This window comes from Cyrtonyx montezumae, unplaced genomic scaffold (assembly GCF_038088225.1).
Source record: "Cyrtonyx montezumae isolate F1298 unplaced genomic scaffold, pur_monq_1.0 scaffold_10, whole genome shotgun sequence".
Taxonomy (NCBI): Eukaryota; Metazoa; Chordata; class Aves; order Galliformes; family Odontophoridae; genus Cyrtonyx; species Cyrtonyx montezumae.
Genome location: NW_027071826.1, coordinates 46,636,553 through 46,661,463, shown reverse-complemented (window position 1 = coordinate 46,661,463; position 24,911 = coordinate 46,636,553). Strand labels below are relative to the sequence as shown.

Here is a 24,911-nt window from a genome sequence, read left to right as displayed (position 1 = left end):
AACTTATGAGAAACTATTAGACATGCTGGAAGACAGCTAGTTACTCTACAGCTATGCTGTTAAGATTTCTGAACTTTGCAAACTAAGATGTGACAGCTGAAGACAATGCAAAAATTACAGAGAATCTCCCTTATGAGATGACAGCTTTCCAGTTCAGATACTCTTCACACAATTAAACCAGTGTTTGGAAACATACTCACCTGAGATACCAATGAACTATTCATCTGTTCCTGTAAGGCTTTTTTCAGCTGGCTCACATCGTTCTCTAGTTTCAGATACTCTTTCCAGGCATTTTCCATTTCCTAATTACAAAGATAACACTCTAGCACAATTATGATCAATCAGAATATCACTACCAATTCTCTAATTGAGCAACAGAGTGTTTTTAAGGTGGAGATTTCCTTTATAAACAGAAGCAAAAAAGTCTGTTTTGTGGCCTATATTTATACACACACACACACCTTCTAACTTGAAGACACACTTCAAAACTCTTTATCACCTGCAAGACTACATCAAGAATCCCCAGTTAAGAAATTCTTGCCAGCATACAGTCACAAAATCATTTACTAAGCATAAAACTGCTGTTTAACAGTTTAACCAACTCTACTTTGCTATGAAGGAATCAAATCTACTCCAGTTCTACTTCCTTCCTACCTACCTTCCTGCTCTACTTAAAACAAGATCACAATTAAAATTCAAACAGGCACCTAAACCAGAAGTGACAATATTAGACACAAAGTAGGATATTCTTTTAAAGCTCTGCTTACAGTATTGCAATGTCATTGTAAGCAAATAAACAATCAGACACCTGGAAAATAAAGCTATCCAATCACTTTTACATTTCTTAGATTATTTCCAGAACCCATGGTACCACAGTATGCTTTCTGACCCAGAAACATGTGAACACTCAAGCCTGTGTAAAGAGTGATGGAGTAGGTTTTTCTCCCTCTGATGTTTGGAAAAGAGATAACTTGGGAGTTGAGGTGAAGAAGTACTGGAGGCCTAGGAAACCATGAGAGGCACGAACAGATTAGATGATGACTGGCAGTTCTCCACCCTCATGCATGAACAAGGGTCTACAGTATGAAGCAAGTGCAAGACAGGCTCAAAACAAAATAACACGGCTGTCCACGCAGTGGGGAACAGATCTATGCAATATCTTGTCAACATGTTTTGGATATAAAAGCTAAACAGAGTCTAACAGGAAAGTGGACATGGAAATTAGATACTCAGGATTACTAAAGAGACATAAAATAACAATAAAATAACAGTCTCAGAAATTCTCTGATCAGAAAATAGCAGCTGGATTGGATCACAGGAAATACCACCCATCTCCTAACCTTACTGTTTCCAAAACACATGCTTATGCCTGCTGCTGAAGCCTGAACACTGGATGAGAAAAAGGCTTGGGCGGGGCCAGTGCAGCTATTCTCACAATGACTTGCTACTTGCCAGATTAAATTTGAATATTTATAAAAAACGTTGATATAAATTTGAATAACCTTTCAGAGACCACTTGCATTTTCTATAGGCAGAAAACTTTATACATATGCATCTAAATACTACTGGCATTGTAATTTTAAGATCTTATTACAGAAAAGGTGTTCAAGCAATTCTAATAACAATATTATGAGGAGCAGACCCCGTTTGCATTGAGAGGTAAGATTAATACAGTGAGCACACAACACCCAGGCTTGTATTATTCATTCATTGCCAATTCTTACAAATATTTTTGTTTTATAAAAAAGAAACATTTAATTGCATTTCAATTTTTATTAAGTCATAATGGTTATGGTAAATTTTGACTGAAGTACAAACAGACTTACCCAATCCCTTTTCCCTTTCCAAACACGAACCATAGATTCATATTTGTATTTGCATTGTGAAAAGGATTAGCTGAAAGATTTGCAACTTAAGCCCTATATATAAGAGACAAAACTATTAAATGAAATTTCGAGCTTTTAGAGGGGAGTGCATTGAAGAAGAAAGCTGGAGAAGTTGCTCATACACTTTTTTTTTCTGATTTAGTACCCTGCACAAAATCAATTCACAGTAGGATTAAGGAAAAATACTGTTTTACTTTAATTGGCATCTTGACTACTGGTTCCTCAAAACTACTTGAAATACATACCGTTGAAACTTTGGATATTTCAGCCCGAATTTGTATAAGATCTTCTTGCAAAAGTCTTTGCTGGTAGGAAATTTTTTCTGCGTGCTGTGGTTGGTCTTTGTACTGTTCCATCTGCCTGTGTAACACCTCCAAAACTGACTCCAGCTGATCCTAGCAGGGAAGCAGATAACAGAAAGCTTACAGCATTGATGACAATCATCATAAACAAATTTACCCAAGTGAATGTAAAAGCTTTGTTCTACATCTCCAGTGTTCCCCTCTAAGCCACTAGGATAGGACTGGCCTGCTACTGTGGAGCCTAGGATGTAAGTGGAAAACTGCAAGATCCTTAATAAATCATTTAAAACATGGCATCAACAGTTTATTTATAGACAACTTTTCACTCACTGCTGTAGTTAAAGTAGCCATACGAGGGATTAAAACACTACCTAAACATGAAGTAGGCCTGATGCATTCAGTCAGAAGTAAATACCAGTAAGGCGTTTCTGCACAACAGCTCTCTGAAGGGTCTACTTGGATGGCCTTCCTATTTCAAAATGCATTGTTTTTCTGAACCACCTGGCCTTAAGAAGCAGATAAAGATACACAATATGCAAGAGAAGATGATTTACTGTTCAAACTGTGATTCAAAAGGGCGTAGAGCATAGCAGGAGGGTTTCAAGTATATACTTGTCTAGAAGTATTCCAGCATTTCAGCCCCAAACCTCAGAACAATGCTCAATACTATCTATGAACCAGCATAGTTCCTGAATGGAATTACAAATGGGAATCTCCCTGCCACACACAGCACACTGCTGTTTATGCAGACAGTGCCTGTGTGCGTGGGAAGAACTGCGAAAGAAACACGGCTGCTTCCCACTACATGAATCATAAGACACTAAGCAAAACTACACAGAACTGTGTACACACTCCAATTTGGGAAAAATGCCAGAAGATTAATTGCATATGGTTTTTAAACACTGATTTTCAAAAATGGTTTCTAAAAGTAGGTATTCAACATTAAAATAAAAAAATATATATTTTTTTTCTATAAAAGTTTATTACATTTTCAAAGAAAACTATTACAAAGCAAACAGCGTCCAGTAATTTGATTTTAATTGTAATTCTGTATTTTATAAGTATTTTTAATTTGAATAAAATCTTTTACTTTATTTTCCTTAAGAGCTCTTATTTTGTCCTCCAAGTCCTGCAGAATTCGGTCCTGCTCACAGAAAACGCTCAGCTTGACCTGGAAATAAAACCATATTCACTATGTAACATCAGGTTTTTAAGAAGAAGAAAACATCTCCACTAATAATACTTTATATCAAAGAGCACAATAAATGCAAACAATTAACAGTGCAACAAATGGCCAAAACAACACCAGAGCTTTTGAAGTGGTAGCTGATACTTACATCGATATCACTTTCTGCAACCTTGACAGGTTTTGTACTTCGTTCTTTTAGTGTGTCACGCCCCGTCACCTATGAGGAACAGGTTTTAAAGATATGAGAAATCCATTGCAAACTAAAACTTAACTATATTTCAGCAATGAAAACAAAAGCTTTGTTAAAAATTCAAGTTTAACGATGAAGATTGCTAAGAAATAAAATTTTGGATACAAGTTTCTTAAAAGTGCATTTATCTTCTCAAAAATTTAATCAGAAAAGATTAATAGTTATACTCTGCTATTTAAAAGCTCCTAGAGTACTATGAAGCTGAATAGCATAATCCCATTTGTCTACGGTTACAAATGACCTGTCCCTCCAAAACCTAACAGTTTTATCTATCGGCTTTTAACAACTTTCTTGAGCCCTCAAGGACTTGAATAGTTCTTTTAGAATGTGCAACTGCAAAAATAACAGCATTAATTGACAACTAAAATATACCTTTCTGGTATCTCATTCTACAAAGGACAGTCTCTTCCATAGCATAGGGTGAATTTTATTAAAGACAGACTGTTATAAAAGTGCAGGGTAGAATTTAAATGTCATTAATCTATTTTGATATGCTTATAACATTTCTAATTCTACAAATCAGTGTTTCCATATTCCATTTCTCGTGAGAATGTTACCTCCTCACATAACTTAGTTTTTTAATTGATACAGAGACAGTAGTATATTACACTGCCAACCTTCCAGCAAGCCTGGAAGATGTGAAGGCATGTCTATCCCTTCCCACTGTTTATGTTTGACCCTTCTGATGAATAAACAAGGCTAAGAGAATGGTCATGTAGCATGGCTCACAAATCATACAGTTTTAAAAACATTAAAATAAAAAATATATATATTACTTAAAGTACTTGTAAAAATCCACTAAATCAAATACTGTCCCACCAAATAAACATTTAGTACCGAGAAGCACAGTACTCAATTACAAGAATAGAAGAGATCACCTAATTATTGTATCAATTAACATAAAAGCTAAATTTATTTTTTGCTGTTTGAAATGGTAGGGATATAAGTACTTTTGTTGCTCTTCTTTTGGTTGCTGTGGTTTTATGTTTTTAGCGGTAGAGAAACAGCAGTTTGCTATTTGCTGACTGGCAGTCTATAGATTTAAGCAACACAATTTCCTAAGTAACTTCACAGGATCATACTTGTTTTCTTAAAGTAATTTTTACTGCAAATGGAAATCAGTATTTGACACAATTTCCTTTCTCATTTCACAAACATATGAGTATTTTTAAGATAAACTACATTTAGGACAGAGGATTACAATCACTGGTGAAGCTTAATGCCTCTTCTCTTCTGACTGCAGGCTCCATTAACATACTTATTGTAGGATTCCATGTGGAGAAAGTTGCACATTTGTTACTTCCCTACTCCAAAATTAAAAAGCATTTCACTATTTCTCAAAAGTTGTTTCAACGTCCAAGTATTTTCAACAGTAAATTTGTTTAAGAAAAATCCTGTCTTTCAAAGGTACTAATGGAATTACTTAAATGCTAAATCCTATGTATAACAGTAAGAAATAAGTACATGTAGGCAGAAATGTCAACGTGTCCACATAATAACTTTATCACCTGCAAGCTATCAGAGTGCAAAAGTCTTTTTCAAAGTAAGGAAATAAACAAAACCACTCTGTCTACGGATTTAGACAACTTTTAAAATTATGTAATTGCAGCTACATAGACTTTGAAAATTTTCAAGCAGTGAGCATGAGAACATAACGAAGATTCAGCATGCTTTCACACTTCCAAAATTACACACAGGACTTGCTGCTTGACACAATCACTTTCATGATAAAATGAAACCAAACACTGAGGTCAGCCATAACTTCACGTACAGACTCCAAAAGGCGGTGGGGGAAAAAAGGAGGAAAAGAAAAAATAAATCTTACAGAAAGTTCTACAGTTTGCTGTGAGACACCTGCAAAAGCCAGAATATGTAAACATCGACTGCTATTTTAAAAAGCAATGGGATGAATGCATTTGGGATGCAAGCAATCTTACATGTATACTGGAAAGTAACCCCTGTGCTGAGTTCTTCAGCACTTTGTAAATCATGTTGATCAGAGGTCCATTATTTTCTATCTGTTTTAAACACAAGTTTGAACAATAGCTTGTTATGGATGCAAAGATTGAAGAAACACAACCTTAACACACAAAACTCCATGAGCAGCAGCAATCTCATGCCATTCTTTCACACAGATCCTTAAGGTTTAGAATCTATATAATTTTCCCATTATGGAAACCATAATCAGTACCTATCTATGTTGTTATTTTTCAGAAGCTTGTTCATCCAACCATAAGACTTTTGTTTTTTACTTTCGCAAGGCACACATACCAACAATCAGTACAATCATAATTTTACAAGTACCAGGGATAATAGCAAGACATTTTCTGTCATGTGATGCATAGCAACTCTTGCACCAAGAGCTCTATGCTGATAACTTGAGCAAACAGCCAAACCCATTGTGAATGAAGCCATCAGAATCACACTCACACTTACCATTACGCCCATAACAAATACCTGCCATGCAGCTTTTCCTTTGATACCTGTGTGGCTCAACCTTGTTCTAGCAACTTCTTTCAACCGCAGTACAAACAAAACAACTTCATGAGTGACTGCAGAAATATGAAGCAGCACCAGTGCTGAACGACTGGAGAGGGATCCAGATTTGCTTAAAATGGTTGCACAACAATTTCTTATAGTAGCACAAACTTTGCATAGTTACCCACACGGTTTGCACCTTTCTCATTCATGCTTTCTCTAAGTCTCTCTGGAATGCCTGTAAACTATTAAAAAAAGTGCAGCCACTGTCCAAAACCCCTTTAGCCTGGATGAACTTTATTTGATTGTCTTGGAAAGGGAAAAGTCTTTTTCTGTTTGTGTTTTGCCTTTGAAACACCATCAGAGACTTGCGAGCAAAGAATTTTTCTTTCACTCACTATTTCTGCTCTTCTAATACATAGTCACCCCTTTCAGCCTCCATTTAAGGGATAAAAAAAAGTGATAACACACACCTGTGGAAATTCATTTGCAGAAAAAGAGTGGTCATGCTATAGCATAGAGATACATCTCTTTTGCGTCCTACATACCTCTGTTTCGTGAGTAAAAAGAATACAATGTCCTGGCATTTTTTTAATGTCAGAAGTAGTTTACATGGAGGAGAAAAATCCAGAAATTGACTAATATTTGTAAAGCATATTTATTTCATTTATTCCACTCTTATATCAAAGCACTATAATGCTGAACAATACTGTCTTACTGTTAACATCAAAAAATTCCTTAGGTAATATTTTGCAGCTTTTATCACCAAAATATACTAGTGAGGTAGGATAAGACAAAGGTTTCTCTGGGGACAAAACACCTGACTATGACAAATTACTAAATGCCTTGTAAGCAGTTACTGTGACGTGTAGTAATACTACAGCAGGAATTATGCAGTTAATTAAATGTTTAATCACTATTCTATGTTGAAAAGTTTTATTTCGAAATACCTATGAAAAAATATCTTCAGAGATAATGAAGTAAATATGTTCAGCTTCAGTTCTAAACTTTTAAAATTCTATTTGAAATTGTTTAATCAGAGTAGATCAAACTCAAAGCCCAGTTAAGTCAAAAGAGATATTTGAAATAAAGGGTATTATATAAAAGACTTCCATGTCTTCAGTGAAAGTCCCCTTCCTGTATACTAATCATAATTCACAATATTCCACTAATACCAAATCAATTTGCAATTTGCTTTGTTTCATTGATACTAGCTTTCCTCATACTGTGAATTCAGTAATTTATACTCAGTAGCAAACGACAAATTTCAAATAGAAACAGACACTTAACTCAAATATCACAAGATCATCTTAATCTCCCAGCACCATCATCTGAATTATGTATTTTCAGACCAGTACTGAAAGAAGGTTATTCTTTTGAGCTTGGAGATACCTCAGAAAGAAATAGCCACCCTGAAAAACTGTATAATTCTTATAGGTTCATAGGTACATTAGGTTGGAAAGGACCTACAAGATCATCTAGTCCAACCATCCTCCTAACACCATCCCTACCCACTAAACTACTAAATCAAATCCCTTAGCACCTCATCTAAATGCTTCTTGAACCTCACTTGACATTTTGATTGTCAAGATTTGTCAAAAGGAAACTCAAAATAATATTGTTTCTTCTTGCATGAAGATCCAATTGCCCACATACATTCTTCTTTCTGGCTGTTTTCAGTAGGCATAAGGAAAGCTCTCATGAGACCAAGCAACTCTTCATATCTTGGCTGCAACAAATCAATCTGCATAGAATCCACTAAAAAGTGAACAACCAATCCTAATTAATTTCCCTAAGCACCTAACGTTTTCAGGTACTTACAACATGGTCTCCTGTAACATTGAAAGTCTTCATTTTAGAAGGGACATAATACTGTACTTACTCATAATCTTTCAAGTGGTAGGAACTTTTAAAAGGAAATGTTATATAGCTCAGCCAAAGGCTTGGGATGCAGCTGTATTTGGCACAGTCAAGAACACACCAAGAACAAGGCCTGAAGTGAAATGGCCCAACTGATTTTAAATTTGTATATTAGTGGCTGAAACAGTTCATATATGTGATAATTTAGTCTACATGCACCACATATATTATGCACTATACATATATCTGTACTGGTAATATCTTCCATTTATATTTTTGGTTGTATATCCAATCATGCAAGCAACAGATGAAACTGAAGTTGCCATACTAGTGGTCCCAGCAGTTCATTAGTGGCACGCATGCACAGCCTCTTGGCACCTGTGAGACCTACAGTCAAATAAACAAGGATAATAAGGTGTCAAACTTCACCTTTATTTTCAAAAGAACCATATGATTTGCATATTGTAAGACACGCTACCACACGGAAAGTGGTAGACTGCTTTATTAAGCAATGTCATTGATTATGCAGTTTGATTTTTTTCTTCAAATACCTGGTATCAAGAAGTCTAGATTTGCTTTCAAATTGCCAACTATCAGGTGTACCAAATACAGAAGCAATTTAGTTTAGACAGACATTCTGATGCTGAACACCATATTACATTTTTACTTTATCTTTAGGAAGTATAACCTGCCCACGTAACAGTATGTGGTAAGTATGCATGGATGAATATATAGATCTGAAATCTCTTTGCAGTAATAATATGAAAGCAATGAAAGCTGACAATTAATCACCACATTTTCACACAAAAAAACCCATCATAAATACAGTTTAATATAAAAACAAGAGGAAAGTAAGTTCACATACATTAAATGGATAAAAGCTGAATTGAAAAAATATTCTTTTAACTTAGGAGGAGTTGACTTTGTACTAGTTCTAATGCAACAGCAAAAACATTTTAAAGCAATTTTTAATCTGGTTTCTTTTAAATCCGTAAAATACCACCCATCTGAAGTACCAGGAATGCAAGTTCTAACTACAAACCAAAGCGCCAACATTTTCTGAGTTTGTGTCAGTTCTATAACAACTTCCATAAGCACACGCTATTTTAAACACAACAGCAAAAGACACAGAGTGACAGTCTCAGAAAGAAAAGTGATTCCAAAACCTGCAAAGATGATACACAAAAGACTTGTACGTTATAAAATAGTGGAAGTAAACTTTTATAAAATCTTACCTTCAAATCTAAATACTCCAAATCCTTTTTCAACTGGATATAAGTGTCATCAGCCTTCGGGTAAGTACATGGGGAAAAAAAAACCCACAATATATCTGAACGTTGAAAATACCTTTAAAACACTTAGATTGGCTATATATATATAAAAAAAAAAAGATGAAAAAAAACAAAATAACAGAGTAGGAAGTACATCAAAAGCACATTTGCTCCACCAGCATATTGCTATTTACAGCTGAAAAATGGGCAAAGTATTTCCTGAGAACATTACTACCTCATGTCTACTATCTGAATAGATAAGCTTGATTTTTGCATTGCTAATGGGATACCAAACTTCCCAAACTATGTATTTTCATGTATTTTTTTCAAGACCAATTTCTGTTGACTAGCTCTTCATTGAAAAGGTAATGGGGTTGTCCTCCAGTACAGTGTAACTCCAGAAGTCTTCTACCTAACAGAATGTCACATATAAATAGAAGCATGTATATAAAAATCATTAGAAGACTTTTTGATCAGATTGCACACGTTTTAAGATAAGCACTCCTTCATTTAAGAAAAGCAAGAAATAAGCTTCATGAATAAAACACTGAATAAGATCTCACTTATGTGACTGGAGAATCCATTTCACTTTTTAAGCGATAGAATTCAACTTGTTACCTCTCCTCCAGTGGCTCACCTCTAACTGTCATCTTCTTAGTCATATAGGTACATTCAACTAGTAATATCTTCCTTACAATCACTTCAAGAAAAGCGTACCCAGACATCATATGAAATTTATTTCTTTTATCATAAGTATTTGCGACATGGAACAAAGTGAAACTTAACTGTTGCAAATGGACTTGGTAAGTAGCCAAAATTCCTAAAATTTTTGCTGAAATTCTGACATAAGTTTTCTATTCTGGGTTCATTAAAAATCAAACTAAAAGAAAAACACAACAATATCTTTCTAAAGCTTGAGCCAATGAGACTGCATATTTAAAAAATGAAAGAAGACCCTTGCTGCAGTAAAATCAAGACATATCGGTTACATTTTGTTAGAGGTGTTCACCTAAATTCCTGTCCAAGTACCTTTTAAATTGGTCAGAGGTCTTGACTAGAAAGTATGCCCATTTTTAAGGAAAAGCTCCTATTATTTTAGACCACCTAAGTGCAATTGTTCTGTAGGTGAGGTAAGGAAAGTCAACTTTTCCAAATTATAAAAAAAAAATAAAGCCTTGAATTTTAAGCCAATACAAAGCCTCCATCAATTACAAAAAGTCACTATGCTTTATTCCTATTTTTGAGGCTCTAATACAAACCAAAGCACTTTTCCAAGAACATTTTTTTCATCCCACATTTACATTTCGTACATCAGTGCAATCAAGAGCACTGATTGTTCATGGCTCAAGGTGCCCACAGACGTTTATGAGGAAATGTTCACCTGCAGAACTGATACAGTTACAAGATCATACCAACGTACAAACTGGCTGATGCATTTCAACTTGCAGGTGAGGCAGCATGTGGTACAGGGAGCCAAGCTCACCATGAAAGCAGCACAAAGAAATGGTTTTGCTTTAGAATGAGCATATCCAATCTTGTAACATACATTTCTGAAAATGCAGCACTTTCAGAAATAGTGCAAAGAAGAAGAATACATAGCACTCTGAAACGTATGCACTGGTACTCTGTAGCTTAAAAAGCTTATTTCTGACAGCAAGTAAAACAGCAAAAAAAAAATAAAAATCTGCAAATGATTTGGGAATTGTAGAATACGAAAGAATGGGCAAAAAGCACAGACTCAAGCATGCCACTGACGAAGCATTTGCAGAGTCACAAAATGTCATACGGTACAGATGAACCAAGCAGCAGCTGACCTGATAGGTGGAATTAGTTGGCAAGTGCTGCAGTAATTGTGCGATTGTGTAATTTCGTATACTAGCCAACTTAGCCTGATGTCTCCTTAATCGAATGAGAAGCAATGTTAGCTCTTCAGGCTGCAGGTATTTAGACACATTGTAAAGAGGAAATTAGCAGTCTTCAGGAAGAGTAACTGTAATTATGTTTTTCACCTCAGTGCCCAGAAAGCAGTTACTTGACATGATTAAGCAATTATTTCATTAGCTCTGCATTTGGTCAAATAAACATCATAGAAGTTGTATCCTGTAATAATAGCTCACTCTGTTCACAATGCAAATAAGAACAAAATCCCTACAGGCTTTATTATTCCTACACACTGCTTAAGTTCAAGCTTCACATTCAAGTTTTAACTAACGAAAATAAAACCAAAAACTATGGAATGAGCCAGATTTTAAAACTTAACTACAACACAACGATGGCACAAAAGGCAAAGAAGTTGCTCCTTCAACTTACCGACTTGCCATGCAAACTCGGTGCGCTCACGGTGTGGGTCATGTAGCCCATAGCTGGCATCGAGCGTCGATCAGCGTGAGTTGAGCTCTGTAAGAAGCCCCAGGCAGAATTATAAGGATCATCTCAAGTGAGAGGTATGATGTACTTGAGGGAATATTCTGAAGATATGCACCTCTGCTAAAAATTTTCTGTTTGAAGTCAAGCCATGCTTAAATCATGGGCCAGCCAGATCCTCGGTTAATTATGCAGAACTTATAAATGAACAAATACAACAAATTTAGAACCTGCGGTGCTGGACAGAGCAGTGAATTCTGACAGCACAAGAAGCTTTAGAAGCATGTGCGAAGCTGTTTTCACCAAGTCAAAAAAAAACCTACTCATAAAATATCTCACACACACACACACACACGTATTGTCTCCCAGAGAAAGGCTGCTTGGCTTAACACCTTTAAATAGCAGGCTTGTACACCATACAGTAACAACTGTGAATGTCCTCTTTTAGCAATGTAACAGATCTCCACCACTAAGCCACTGACAGGAGTGACACCTTGTGGCAAGGGGTCCCATTAATACCAGGTTGTATTAAGTGATTTGATCTGGAGTTAAAAAATAATAGTAATTTTCAGTGCTAGATGTCACCACTCTGCTTTATCCCCCACTCCAGAGAATCTAGAGATGCTAAGAAAACATCTGACAGCTACAAAACATATACTAGGAAAAATCTACTGTGCGTGATGAAGTTGGCACACAACTTCTGAACCTACGCTGAGTTTGTGAACGTACAAGACTCTATCTTGCCAATTAATTTCCCCAGCAGAGCTCATGCTTGAGGTTAAAGAACTGGCTGAATGAAGAGGTTTTTATTTCCACTTATTCCTGTGTAAGTCTTACCAAGGCAAGCTAGTTCTACATTGATTCAATCCTTAATTTCCCTAGTTTCCTCAGGCAAGGAGAGCCACACAGAGTACTCAGCGAGAAAGCCTCTGGAGAAGAGGTTAAAGAAGTGTCTGCAATCAACCATGCTGAAATTCTGTGGAAGGGTTAAAGTCTGAGACCATCACTACCTAATTGTAGTTAGTCCAGAGCTATTGGCTCTGCAAAGCATGTAAACTATCAAATGCATGAGAAAAGATACAACGCTTTTAGCTATAACTAAAAACTGGATCAGCTGTATGACCAACTATACTTAATAAAAAATAAAAATAATGACTAAACAAAATAATGAATCTGAGATAACCACAAATATATGTTTTAAAAGAAAATTCCCTATTCAAGGCAGGACGCAACAAAAATTACTAAATCAAACAATCAATATATGACACTGCATGTAAAATAGCATGAAATTATTGTTATACTGCATACAAACCTTTAGAGCATTACTTCGAATCTTCCTGGGTGATCCAGCGAAAGGACTGTCTACAGTCTGTCTCTCATCAGATGGTTTAACTGTAAGCCTTTCTGCAGGAGTGTGCGGTCTCCTTGGGAGAAAGCTTTTTGGAGGTCCAGGTGGAGGAATATCAGATGGAGAGGGTGGAACAGATATTGATCGTGGAACATCCAATGAACTTTTTGACTTACCCCGATCAATAAAATCCGAAGAGCCTACATAAAGTGGGGCAGTGGGGCTGCCATGCTTAAATTGCTGTCTCTGCTGCCATTCGTAAAGCTGCCAAACAGTTCCATCCTTGTTTGCTTTCCTTTCCTCCTGGGACATCTTCAAGTGGCTAACACGATCCTGTGCGTACTTGTAGTCACTTGGCAAATTGCGATTCAGTGGTGGTGGTGAGCTCCCTGAAGGCTGCCTGGTATTCTTTGGCAAAGTGTGATAGCTTTCAGAAAAAGGTGGATTGGGATGCTGACGTGTGAGAGTCAAATCAGAAGCAAGGCTGAGAAGGGGGGGGGGGGGGGTGAAAGAGTAAAACTTTAGCATATAAGAAGGAGTAGAGGATGATAAATATAATAAATAAATAAATAAACAAACCCTGGGGTGACACTAGCTACAAGACTCCAAATAAAGAATTCCTTCAAAAATAATTTACAGAAACATTAATAAAGTTATTAAAAACTACCCTGCACTAAAACATTACACTGTACTGTACTCATGCACAGATGCAAATAGTATAAGCGCAGGCTTTTAATTGTGTCTAACCTAGAATAACCTAGTAGAGATAATCATATGAGATAGCTGCATTACCTTTACTTAGACCAAAATGAATGTCGAAAAATGAAGAAAGGAATTATTCTAAGTTCTAAGGAGAAAGTCTGCAAATTAAAATATGTATTTTCTCCAGAAGCCTCTTCACCACCAGGTGGTGCAGTCTGCAAACGGCAAATATGCATTGCAAACGAATACGTGCAGGAAGAAATCTCACTCATCACAGAATTATTGTCTTACACATTTTTTGCTTCATTAACACTAACAAAAATTAAGAACAAGCTCCAGGTTCCCAGGTCTGTATGATTTACTTTCATCTGGCCAAATGCTATGGGTTCTACCATTGTAAGCAGCACAAGGATGAGCAACAAAACTCGTCAAAAACTGACAAACTAGAATATAAGCAGAGACACTACATCTTGGTTTTACTGAAGTCATAGTGCTCCCAGAACTCTAGATATCAACTCTATATGCACTAAAAGACTTAAGGCAGAACTGAGAAAACGTTTTGATGAAGTGTACTTAGCTCCCTCTCCTACTCTGAAGTCAAAATGTTTCCATAGTCTCATGCATAAGAGCCTTCTTGTCTAATTTCTCATTCTGTCACTAAACATCTACGAGCTTCCTTCTTGCAGTCACTCATCTATTGCTTTAGCATTCCCAAACAGGAAACCGTTCTGCTACATTTGCCACCGAGTAAAACACAAAATCAAACAAACAACAGAAATTAGCCCACAAACAGAATCAGCAAACAAACAAACAAAAAAACCCAAACAAAAAACAACACAAAATCAGGGCAGATTCCTCGCTTCACTCAGTAGGCTTCACTCTCTGCATGAGAATGAGATCTGGTACAGAGGGAACTGCAGGAATTCCATGCCAACAAAAGGGCACGATGAAAAGGAGCATCTTTGTCCAGCATCCAGGAATAAGAGAAGCATAACTGAAGCAGGAAGAAAAAAGAATTGATATCCGTAACTGTTGCTCAATAGTTGCCTCTGTGTGTTCCTACTTGAAGGATTTGGAATTGCTGGACTGTGTTGAAACACTGCTCTTGGGAAGGTACACACAATTACTTGTGAAAAAGCAGAATAATGGCCGTAGGTTGCACAGAGGATTACAAATTCATAAAAGCTCTGCTCTCTCACATGTTACCCAGAACTCCAAAATACAGGCAAAACAAGCAGGTAGGATGGAACAGAGGCAACTCAAAAATCAGCATTTAGTGGTCAAGTAACCTCCTCTGCACTGCTCTGTATATTCTGAACTGCCAATTCTTTCCACATGAAGATCAAAGCACTTGTTAAAAATGAATTTTCTCTAGATAGAAATGAGAACTGAGAAATCTTGGAACAGCAAAGGCTTCAAAATTACATCTGAGAAAGGCATGAAGGTAGGACAGGTGACTGGTGACTTCCCTGCAGAAAAAAGGGCAAGGCCTCCCCTGAAAGCTAGTTGTTTCTATACTCCAACCTAATGAAGTCCTCACAAAGCCATCATCAAGATTCTTTTGCACTGCAAACCACGCATGTGCAGTTGTGATCTAATCAGTCATAAAAGGGTGAAGTGTTTAGACGAGCAGGAATTACTGTTAGTCAGTGAAGTCATCAGGGCTGGCAGCTGCAAGAACAGAAGCAGCCTGAAAACAAAGATCCCAAGAGATCTTTCGGGCTTTTTTCTTTTAGTTTGTTTGGGATTTTTTTGTTAGGTTTTCTTTTCTTTTTTTTTTTTGAGGGGGGAAGGGGGACCCTCACTTCTAGGGAAAAAAAAGTCTGAGAGGAATTAAAAACTGTTTGGATGAAAGCCATGCTTTGAGTAGTAGGAATTACTGGCTTCAAGTAATACTTTAGCTGTACTATTAAAAAAATGAAGAAAGTTGTTCTCACTGCACAGGAAAAGTCACGCTCCCTTGATGCAATAGCTTAGAAACAGGCAGGCTGTGATTTCTCATTGCATGAAGAAGGGACAAACCTCCAGGTAATACAACAAATAGGCTTCAGTCAGGTGGCATCCTTGCTATACAAGATTTCAGACCCTTAAAAATTATCTGTCCTGTATAAAAACAAGCTCCAAGATGACATACAAATTTTTAGAAAAGGGAAGGAACAGTGTCCCCAAATGACTCAAATTATTATGAACTGTGAACAAAAGCTTCTCCCAGAGATCAACAATAAAATGAACAGAAGTAGATAATCTTGAGACTCTCCCTCTCTTGAATGATAAGATATAAAGAATCTAAAGAGAAAAGCAGACAGTTAAGAGGGAAAAAAGGGCCTGATAGCATATTGCATGATTATTTACCACGGAAGTCATTCAGGATCTGCAGTGGGAAGCAATTACAGTGTTGTAATTGCAAAGTATTGTACAAAGCGAAGAGAAATGTTCAAAAGAAAACAAATACCATTATTGAAAACTTCATGTGCATTCATGAGAATACACAGAAACTAACAAAGACAAGTAATGTTTCTTCCTTAACCCAGTCAGGAAGGAACACAAAGTTCTGCACAAGAAAATATGTTTAATACTGTATTTGCAAAAGAAGGAAATTCCTCAAAACAACTTCATCTTACTTGGAAAACTTAAGCTTATATTTATCAGATTTTTTTTTTTTCTGTTAGTGCAAATAAGTAGTGCATTCACTACATCCATCCATGCACTGAAATCCAATCAGACTAGCAATTTCTAGATAGCTGTTGGCTCTGACCTTCAATTACTTAAAGTACCTTTCAAGCATCCTTCCAAACTCTGTATTTCTCTTTGAAGGCTGAGATGAACCTTATTGAAGTAGCTGAGAACAGAGAGTTTGGATGACTATGTTGGACCACAGCACACCTAACTTAGTTGTGGAGGAGAGATTCATCTCCAAAGTGACAGGCAGTTGTTAGTCAGCAAACAACTCTGAGCACTTTATGAAAAGAGGAAGTAAAATACCTATCTGGAAGATCTAAATATCCATATAAAGAGTGCAATCCCTGCAAATAATTTTAGAAATCACTGATGAGGCACATAACTAAAAGAGCGCGCTCTTGTCATAATCAGCTGAAAAACACTACATCCTAAGTCGAGACAGGAGAACTGGACTCATTTTGTGTTCAAATATTCTAAAGGCTTCTAAGTCCTAAGAGGTTCTTTATTTGTAACATTTCAGTAACCATGAAGCAATAAGAAATTAAGTGCTCGACTCATACTAAAAGCAAAATGGAAAGTCAATGAAACTACCACCTCTATTTTAAGCTTCTATATCCTGAAATCAAGAATACATCTGACAACTGTCATAGCATCTTTATGCATCAGCTCAGTGCACTGCAACAACCTCAACAGACACCTTTTATGAGACAGACATTAATCTCTGGGAAATAACACGCAACTTATTCCAAATGCAAAGAATGTAATGGCATTTGCCAGGAGAAGAGAAGGAAACAAGGCCACCTGAACTAAAGCACAACATAAATAAAGTTCATAAGGTAAGAAGAAAATTATTAAAAGACACAAAGCTGGATTTTTGTTACATCACTGCAGATACTCCAATGAAGGCTCACTGCATGCTTAGCAGTGCCAGGTGAGGCAGCTGGTTTTATCTAGGGCAAAGCCTGGCACCTACAGCAGTATCACCTCTGCTCTGTGCCAGGTACACACCACAAGTCAATTTGCCAGAAAGAGTAGTAGGGGAGAAAACAGCACTTACTTCAATATCCTTCAGGTCTTTTCACTGTCTACATTTCTGATGTGAAAAAAATCAATGACAATTTTATTCAGTACTGGGTAACTAGTTGGATAGTTTTTCTGGATAGTTTTAGACTGCTACCTCTATGCATATACAGAACAAACATCTTTTTTTCTTTTCCCATTTGAGTTATATTTTTTCAGGAAGCACTGACAAGCCAAGCAAGAAACAGAAATGTAAACTGACTCCAGCATTCTAGAAAAACATTAAATAATACTGAGAAGTATGAAAGCTTCTTTAAGAGTAGTCCCAAAGGTAAGAGAATAGAAGAATGAACTTCCAAACAGAATTAGAAAGCCTTGAATTTCTCACTGGATCTACGATGACAAATGTTAAACTCGGTAAGTATTATAAAAGTCCAAAATGTTTTTTCCTCTTAAAATCACATGCTAGTATTTCCTATTGCTCTATATTATGATTAGATTTTAGGAAATACCAAAGATAGTAATTCAGTTAGTTGCCCATATCTGCCTCACATGCAATGCAGAGCCCAGCTGATTCCTGGCACTTGACCCAAGTTGACATCAGACACTCATAACCATCACTTCATTTTTTCAACTGGAACTGAATGATTTTAAAGTAAAGCAACCATGAGACTTCCAAATTACAGAAGTGCATTCCAGTTTTCAGTACAATTTATGTAATTTTCAGGGACTGAAGAGGGAGAAGAGAATCCTGGAGACCATGGGAGCATCCTAGGATTTCATCAACTAAACGAACAGAGAGACTTTTCAATATATGACACACACACTGTAACTACAAACACAGTGATCTGATGTATAGAAGCAAATGGATGTTGGGAAGAGGAGCATAAGAAAAAAAAAACAGCTTTTTTTGTTTGTTTTTAAGTCAAACAATTATCTATAATTCACCTTGTGTAGACACTTATGAATAAGAGAGAACTGAAGCCTCTACTTCCCTTTCTTACTCCTCTATCTTAGCAAATGTAAAGAAGTGTTAAGTATCAACAGTGATTAAAACCAGTGGTTGTTTTTCTTTTTTAAAGGCACTCTAATCTCACCTTTTCTATTTGCAACATAGTGAAAACATGAGAGGAATTTGATCAGCCAATCCTATATTGACTTTCCCATGAGATAAACACCTGAAAAGTACCATTCTGCACTAGAGAAGAGAAAGCAAGTTTTGTTATATACTGTCTCTGCATTGTTCCAGTTTGCACTGAATATATTACAAACGCATATTTCATTTATCTTAGGAACATTCTGTCGGGCAGTCTATTTAAAAACAGGGCCTATTACTAACCTTTTTGTATCTCCTTTTTGGACTTTTACCCAGTGCTCCACTTGAGCCATATTACTTTTTCTTTGAATGTGTTTATCTGGATTTGTTCTGGGAACAAACCCTCTTTTATATGAGCTGGTGCCATTCTGCTCCACCAGGCCAGTGCTCATACTTAATGAACTAGGAAGTGTTCCATTCTTCTCAATGGGAAGAGACTGAGCTACTTGCGACCGCGGTGCATTTGTTAAATCTGGAAATAATGAATCAGCTTCTGTTAACGCATGCTTAGCCTTTCCCTTCTTAGTTTCTAAAGCTTCTTTTCTGTGGATATAACGCTCCCCTTCCTCTTTTTCTCTTCTTATTTCTTCACGCTTATCATATCCAAGCATTTCAGATTTTTGATAACTTTCTTTTGTGTCTGTAATCTCTGCCTTCACACACACTTTACAGGCATCCACATGATTGACTTGGGGAACAGCTCGTTGATCTGTTTTTTCAGTTTCTCTGAAAAGAAAACATATGTGGGTAATGAACAATGCTTAAATGACAGAAATTGATGAGGTCTCATTAATATTTTACAAAGGATAGCTAGAAAAGCACTTTCTCTAGGCTGGATTGAATTTGACAGATGTTAAGATAGGTATGGTTAAAAAAACTCAAGTTGTTACACAGGATTCTTTTATAAGCAGCTGTAAAATAACTGAAGATACTAATACCAGATGAAAAGTGTTCAACTTGTGTAACTCCACATACAAATAACTATAGAAAAAAGTCTTCCTATCCTAGGAAGCACTGAAAGCCAAAAAACAGGAAAACCAACTGCCTTCTAAAGTAAAAAAGTCTTTCATATATTCATAGATGCCCTAGGGACTAGTAATTTCTGGCAAGAGGACAGACCATCTACATTTGATTCAGTACGATCACTGTCTACTGAATGTACAGTTTTGCTATTCCAAAATAAAATAAAATTAAATTAAATCTCCATTTTTTCTGAAACATGTCATTCATGTTACTTTATTTATCTATCATCTAAATATTTTAAAAGTTCCATACCAGAATTCTTGATATAAAATTTGCAACACACTACAAAATGTCTAAGGGTCCAAAAAGCCTCATTCTGCTTTTGACACATAATATATTTCATTTGCAATTTTCTTCATCTCTTTATAGCCATAAACTTCTATAAATGCTTTTTCTCTAACAGTTTAATAGTAGCATTGATTTCTGGGTACCACCTCATTTTCTCTAAACTACGTTCAGTTTCCTTAAAGCTTTATAGAAGGTGGATTCCAAGTAAACATCACAAAGCAATCGTTTTCACCTCACTCTGATTTAGTGTTGAAAAATTAATGGTCTACCAGGAGAGCTCTGAGCAACCTCATAGAGCTGAGGATGCTCCTGTTCACTGCAAGGCAGTTGGACTAGGTGACCTTTAAAGGCCCCTTTCAGCTCTAAGAATTCTATGGTTCTGAGATGATTAAGGACACTATCAATACTTCTAACAAGCCAGCCTTCCATGATTTTTCTTTCAATTACTCCTATCCTTATAAAGAACTTAAAGGAAAACAAGTAACAGGTCATACATTGTTTGAAATTAAAATAAATTCCAGCAAATTTTAACACAAAATCATATAGAGTGTAAAGGTCTAGAAGAGAAGTTAGAGACTTCTGTCTAGTAAATACATTGTATTATAGTTACTAGAAGCAAGCACTAGTGCAAGATACTCTGACCAACTGCACGTTGTAATGACATTGCAATACTCAGAGGCCCGTGGGTTAGAAGCAGGGCTACCTCATAGTACAGAGGCTTCTTTCACAAGGGCTTGTAGGGAAAGAATCACATTCCCAAAGTCAAAACATCAAGAAGGTGATATCAGTTTTAAGAAAAAACTGGAAGCCCGTGAAGGCACGGTGCTTCAAGCACTGTTAAAGAACCAAAGTACATGTGTCTTTTACAACAGCACTTTTTTCTAGACTGAGGAAAACCTGTAACTCACAAAAGTACTAAATGCCAAAGTAAGACAAAAATAAGCAAGTTAAGACCTGCATAAATTAGCTAATAAACATAATAGTGCATTTATGATGTACTCATTTTTGACATTCTTTTCCCTCTCTTAAGAGGGCTCTGATCCTAGTTCTAAATACTCAATTGAAAGAACTCATTGCTCTGTCTTTTCCCTTCTATTTACCTTCCTTGCAGCTGCCAACTGGCTGCTGCACGTGTATAAATTATTTTCATAAACAACTGTAACTTCAATACCCTAGAAATACGTATATGGAAAAGAAATCCTTGTCATTAAATGGGAGCAAAAAGTTTGTGTATTGCTAGCTAGCTGATTTGCAACATGTGTTTTTCAGCTTGGAATTTTAAGCTAGGGGAATAGAACTTGCCTCTTCAGTGAAGAGCGTGTTTGCATAAGGGCAGCTTGGTTCATAGCCCGGATCCAACTGTTCATATCCTCCTGGGTGTCTGCACTGAAGTAGTACGTCCGCATCCCTGAATGCTCTGCCTGAGAGCCAATAACAGAATTCTTATTATAAATATATGCCCGCATCCCTGTATGAACAGCCTGTCAGAAAAAGAAACAAAAACAAAATACAAACAAATCAACATCAGACAGCACTGTTATTTTCTCCTCAGAAAGTTTATTGCAACTTTTCCTGACAGCCTTAAAAAAATAAATAAATAAAACTTTCAGCATTCTCTGGCTGAAGTCAGGGTAAAATTATTACCTTGCCATAACTGGCAGCTCTGCAGCAATGACACCCTTTAAATTTTACTGAAATTCGTCTATCTTTCCCACATTATTAGGCTACAAGTGCAGCACTTCTGTTTTCAGAACAGGAACTTTCACCTTTTTAATTTTCCTCAACTGATATGTTTCATTTACTGCCAGTAACACACAAAACAAATTAAATTAATTTTCACTGGGACACGCGTAAGTGAGCGAACCACCACAGCTTTCCTTGTAAAGCAATTTAGTCAAAACACAGACAAAAATCTTACCATTCAAGCAATTAAACTGCTTCTTTAAGAACTGTTAAGCTCTTTTGGTTAAAGCGTGTACTTGAGCCCCTGTATTAGCCACAAAATCACAAGACTTACTGATAAAGTTATCAACACTGATGGAATCACCAAAGTGCATAAAATACTGACAAGCACCTCTGCATACCAAAACATCACATGAAATTCCACTGAAAGCTAGAGGTATTCAGAAATTTCCCTATAAACACCTAAATAGTAGTGCCACGCACAAAAACATATTTACAATGGAATGACTGTGTAACCCTAGGCTGGATGAATTTAAGCAAACCTTATCCACCTACGTACAAGGGACAATATAAACCTTACTAAATCATACAGCCACGTGTTTCAGGACTAATATTTCCTGAAAGTCACTTTACAGATTTAGTTGCTTTTTAGCACTTCATGTACTCTTTGCCATTGCTAACAAAACGAGTAGGAAAAGAATCATCTCCCTGCTTTTCAAAAAGCTGAAGCAAATAGATTCAACATGAAAGCTCTTGCAAAAATACCTCAACAAAATTAATAATTTAAATTGCTCTTATTAAAACTAAACCTGCTACAACACACAAAAACTAATGGCATGAAACACTGCTGAGATGGTGGTCTTTTTTTTTGAAGAAGCGAAAAACAATTTGGAACAGAAGTCCAAGATTCACTCCTGCTCCACAGCCTTTGCTTTCCAGCTCCACTGGCAGATAATGGGACACAAGGTGCTATCTCTCTACCCTCCATTACTTGCCTTAACAAAAGGAAGTAGGGTTTACAGAAATGAAACAGCAGCTCTAGTCCATTTAATATTTAGGAACCAAGTAATTTTTTTAATGTGTTTGACTGAACGAGGTTTTTGGGTTTGGGTTTTCTTTACTGTTGGGAGTCTTTTTGCTTTTTTGCCTTCTTGAAAATACCACAAATGTTCCAAACAAATATGGTTGGGAAGAATTTAAATCATCACAACTTGTAAGTAACATGCAGCTCAAAAACACAGCGAGAAAAGCAGCTCCAGGCATAAAAGAAATCAGTAACTTTACAGTTTATGACTACACAGTTCCTATACTCCATTTTTAGTCCATAGAAGAAGATGCTAGAACGTGGAAGTGAAGCAACTCCTGCCAAAAGCAGACTATATGTGCACCACTGCAGATGACACAGTAGGATCCTAACCTTCCATTGGCTACATGCTTGCTGGAAAAAATAGAAACATAAACCAAAAACCAGACCTTAGGTAACTAACTGGAGACAGTATACCCCCAGCAATACATGGATTTATTTCACTCATATGTTATGTTCAACATAATCAGTTTGCCTTTCATGCTCCTGTTCAGTGGTGCACAATTAACTCAGCTGAAAGCACTTCCTAAAAGGCAATGGTGAAATAGAATAAAAATGCAAAGTATGTCATATTATTCTCCTGTATGAAACTAAAGCTATTGCAGCCATAAACATTGATGGCTTCAGAAGGGATAACAGAGATGGCTCGTTGTTACCAACAGACCTAACATTTTGAAATTTGTAATATATAAAATCAATTAAAGGAAAATTGTGATACATTTCACCTACAGTCATTTATTAGTAGCATGTCTAATAAGTAGAAAGGCACTTTCTGCTCATGTCTTGTAGCTGTCACTGCTAGTAGACACAGAAGCCAGCATTTTTTTCCTTGCTTGTTTTTAAAGCAATAGCTATTAGGATGACTAAAGCACATGAAAAAGCCTAAAACACAGCACGTGCCACACATACATAGTACACAACAGGGAAAAGCAATACCAGTACCTATTCATGCATTCAGGTGTCTTAATGTGGATAGACTGAGAACAGGAGCAGTCACTCTCCCAAAATGCACAGGAGAAATGGACAGTGAACCCCAAAAGCGTATCGATAAAATAAGACAGGGATAAAAAGTTGAGTTAAAATTGTGAAAAGATTCATGTTTCTAAAGAAAATACTCAACAAAAGATAATAGTAATAAAAGCACAGATAAATACCTACAACTGCTATCTTTATCCCAAGTAGATTAAAATTCTTAGGAGAGAAACAGCCAGAGTTTGCAGAATGGAGGGATGGTGAGAGGAACACTTATAATAATTCTACCCTTTCCGAGTTATTCTCCCCAGTGAGCTCTGAAATAGAAGAAATCCTCCCTTCTCCTCATGTTTGATACTTACAAAGCATTTGTGAACAAAAATTTAAACTATATTCTGCCCTTTTACTTTAAGCACAACAGTACGTTACAGTCTAAATTATCTTTCACCCTCGAATAACACTGAGCTTTTTGAGAACTTCTAGATGCTGGTAGCTTCCCTCATCTCTTCCAAATTCTAAAGGGACTCCCCAGAACTAGAAAAACTTTTAAGCAATATGGGAGCCTAAGGAAGAAAAAAAAGGTAAGAGAACATGAAGCAACAAAACATGACTTTTTTTTTTTTTTTAATGAAAACCAATGAAATTGTCCTGGACACAATAGGTCTAAGCAGGGAACAGATACTTGCATTAGTCTGTTTTGAGCACCAGTAATATAATATATATATTTTATCTGTTAAAGTTAGCCTACATCCTAGTAAGCATATACTTTACTAACTCCCTTATAAATGCATTGTATACTAAGAGCATTCCTGTATTTGCCAAGTAAAACTCCTTTTAGTTTTACAAAAAAACATTTTCAGAGTCTGAATGTGTTTCTAGCTTCAGAAACTCACTACTACTTAAAAAAGCAATTTAAATTGAAGCATCTATTGCAACAATTTACAGCAATCGGAGTGACAGGCCAAATGCAAAAAGTGATGTGGTGCATTCTCCCAGTCATTCAGGACTTAAATGTGAGAAAGTCCTCTCTTTATTTTGGGCTTACTCTTCTTGAGTTTTCTATTTCTGGCTGCGCTGCGCTGGGACAGAATGTCCATCTATGCTCTGGCTATCAAAGCCTTCTGAGGAGATTAGATAAAGGTAATGGCTGGTGAGTGACAGAATGCCAGCACGGCCACGCTCCCACCACACTGTGCCCACAGTTGAGGCTGCCATCGCTGAATGTTGGTGTTGAGTGGGGCCCATGCAGCAGGAATTGTTCAAAACCTGCCAACTGCCCTAGGAGCTTGTTCTAAATAAAATGAAACTGCAACATCAAGCCTTCTCTAATCAACAACTGCTTGTTTCTCTGCCAAACTTTTAGAAATGACCTGACACTGAAAATCTCAGTTTACTGACTCACACTTACTTTCAGAA

General features: G+C 36.5%; 1 protein-coding gene across 1 annotated transcript in view; it reads right to left on the bottom strand.

Annotated features, from left to right (window-relative positions):
• The window catches only part of PLEKHA7 (pleckstrin homology domain containing A7), a 135,783-nt gene that overhangs the window by 20,130 nt on the left and 90,742 nt on the right, over positions 1-24,911 (bottom strand). Inside the window, exons 9-17 of the mRNA XM_065755276.1 lie at positions 21,059-21,237; positions 18,689-19,171; positions 12,913-13,432; positions 11,547-11,633; positions 9,201-9,254; positions 3,526-3,594; positions 3,279-3,359; positions 2,132-2,281; positions 201-302 (exon numbers count right to left, since the gene is read on the bottom strand). Coding sequence (XP_065611348.1) covers positions 201-302; positions 2,132-2,281; positions 3,279-3,359; positions 3,526-3,594; positions 9,201-9,254; positions 11,547-11,633; positions 12,913-13,432; positions 18,689-19,171; positions 21,059-21,237 — 1,725 coding nt within the window. The remainder of the gene's footprint in view (positions 1-200; positions 303-2,131; positions 2,282-3,278; positions 3,360-3,525; positions 3,595-9,200; positions 9,255-11,546; positions 11,634-12,912; positions 13,433-18,688; positions 19,172-21,058; positions 21,238-24,911) is intronic.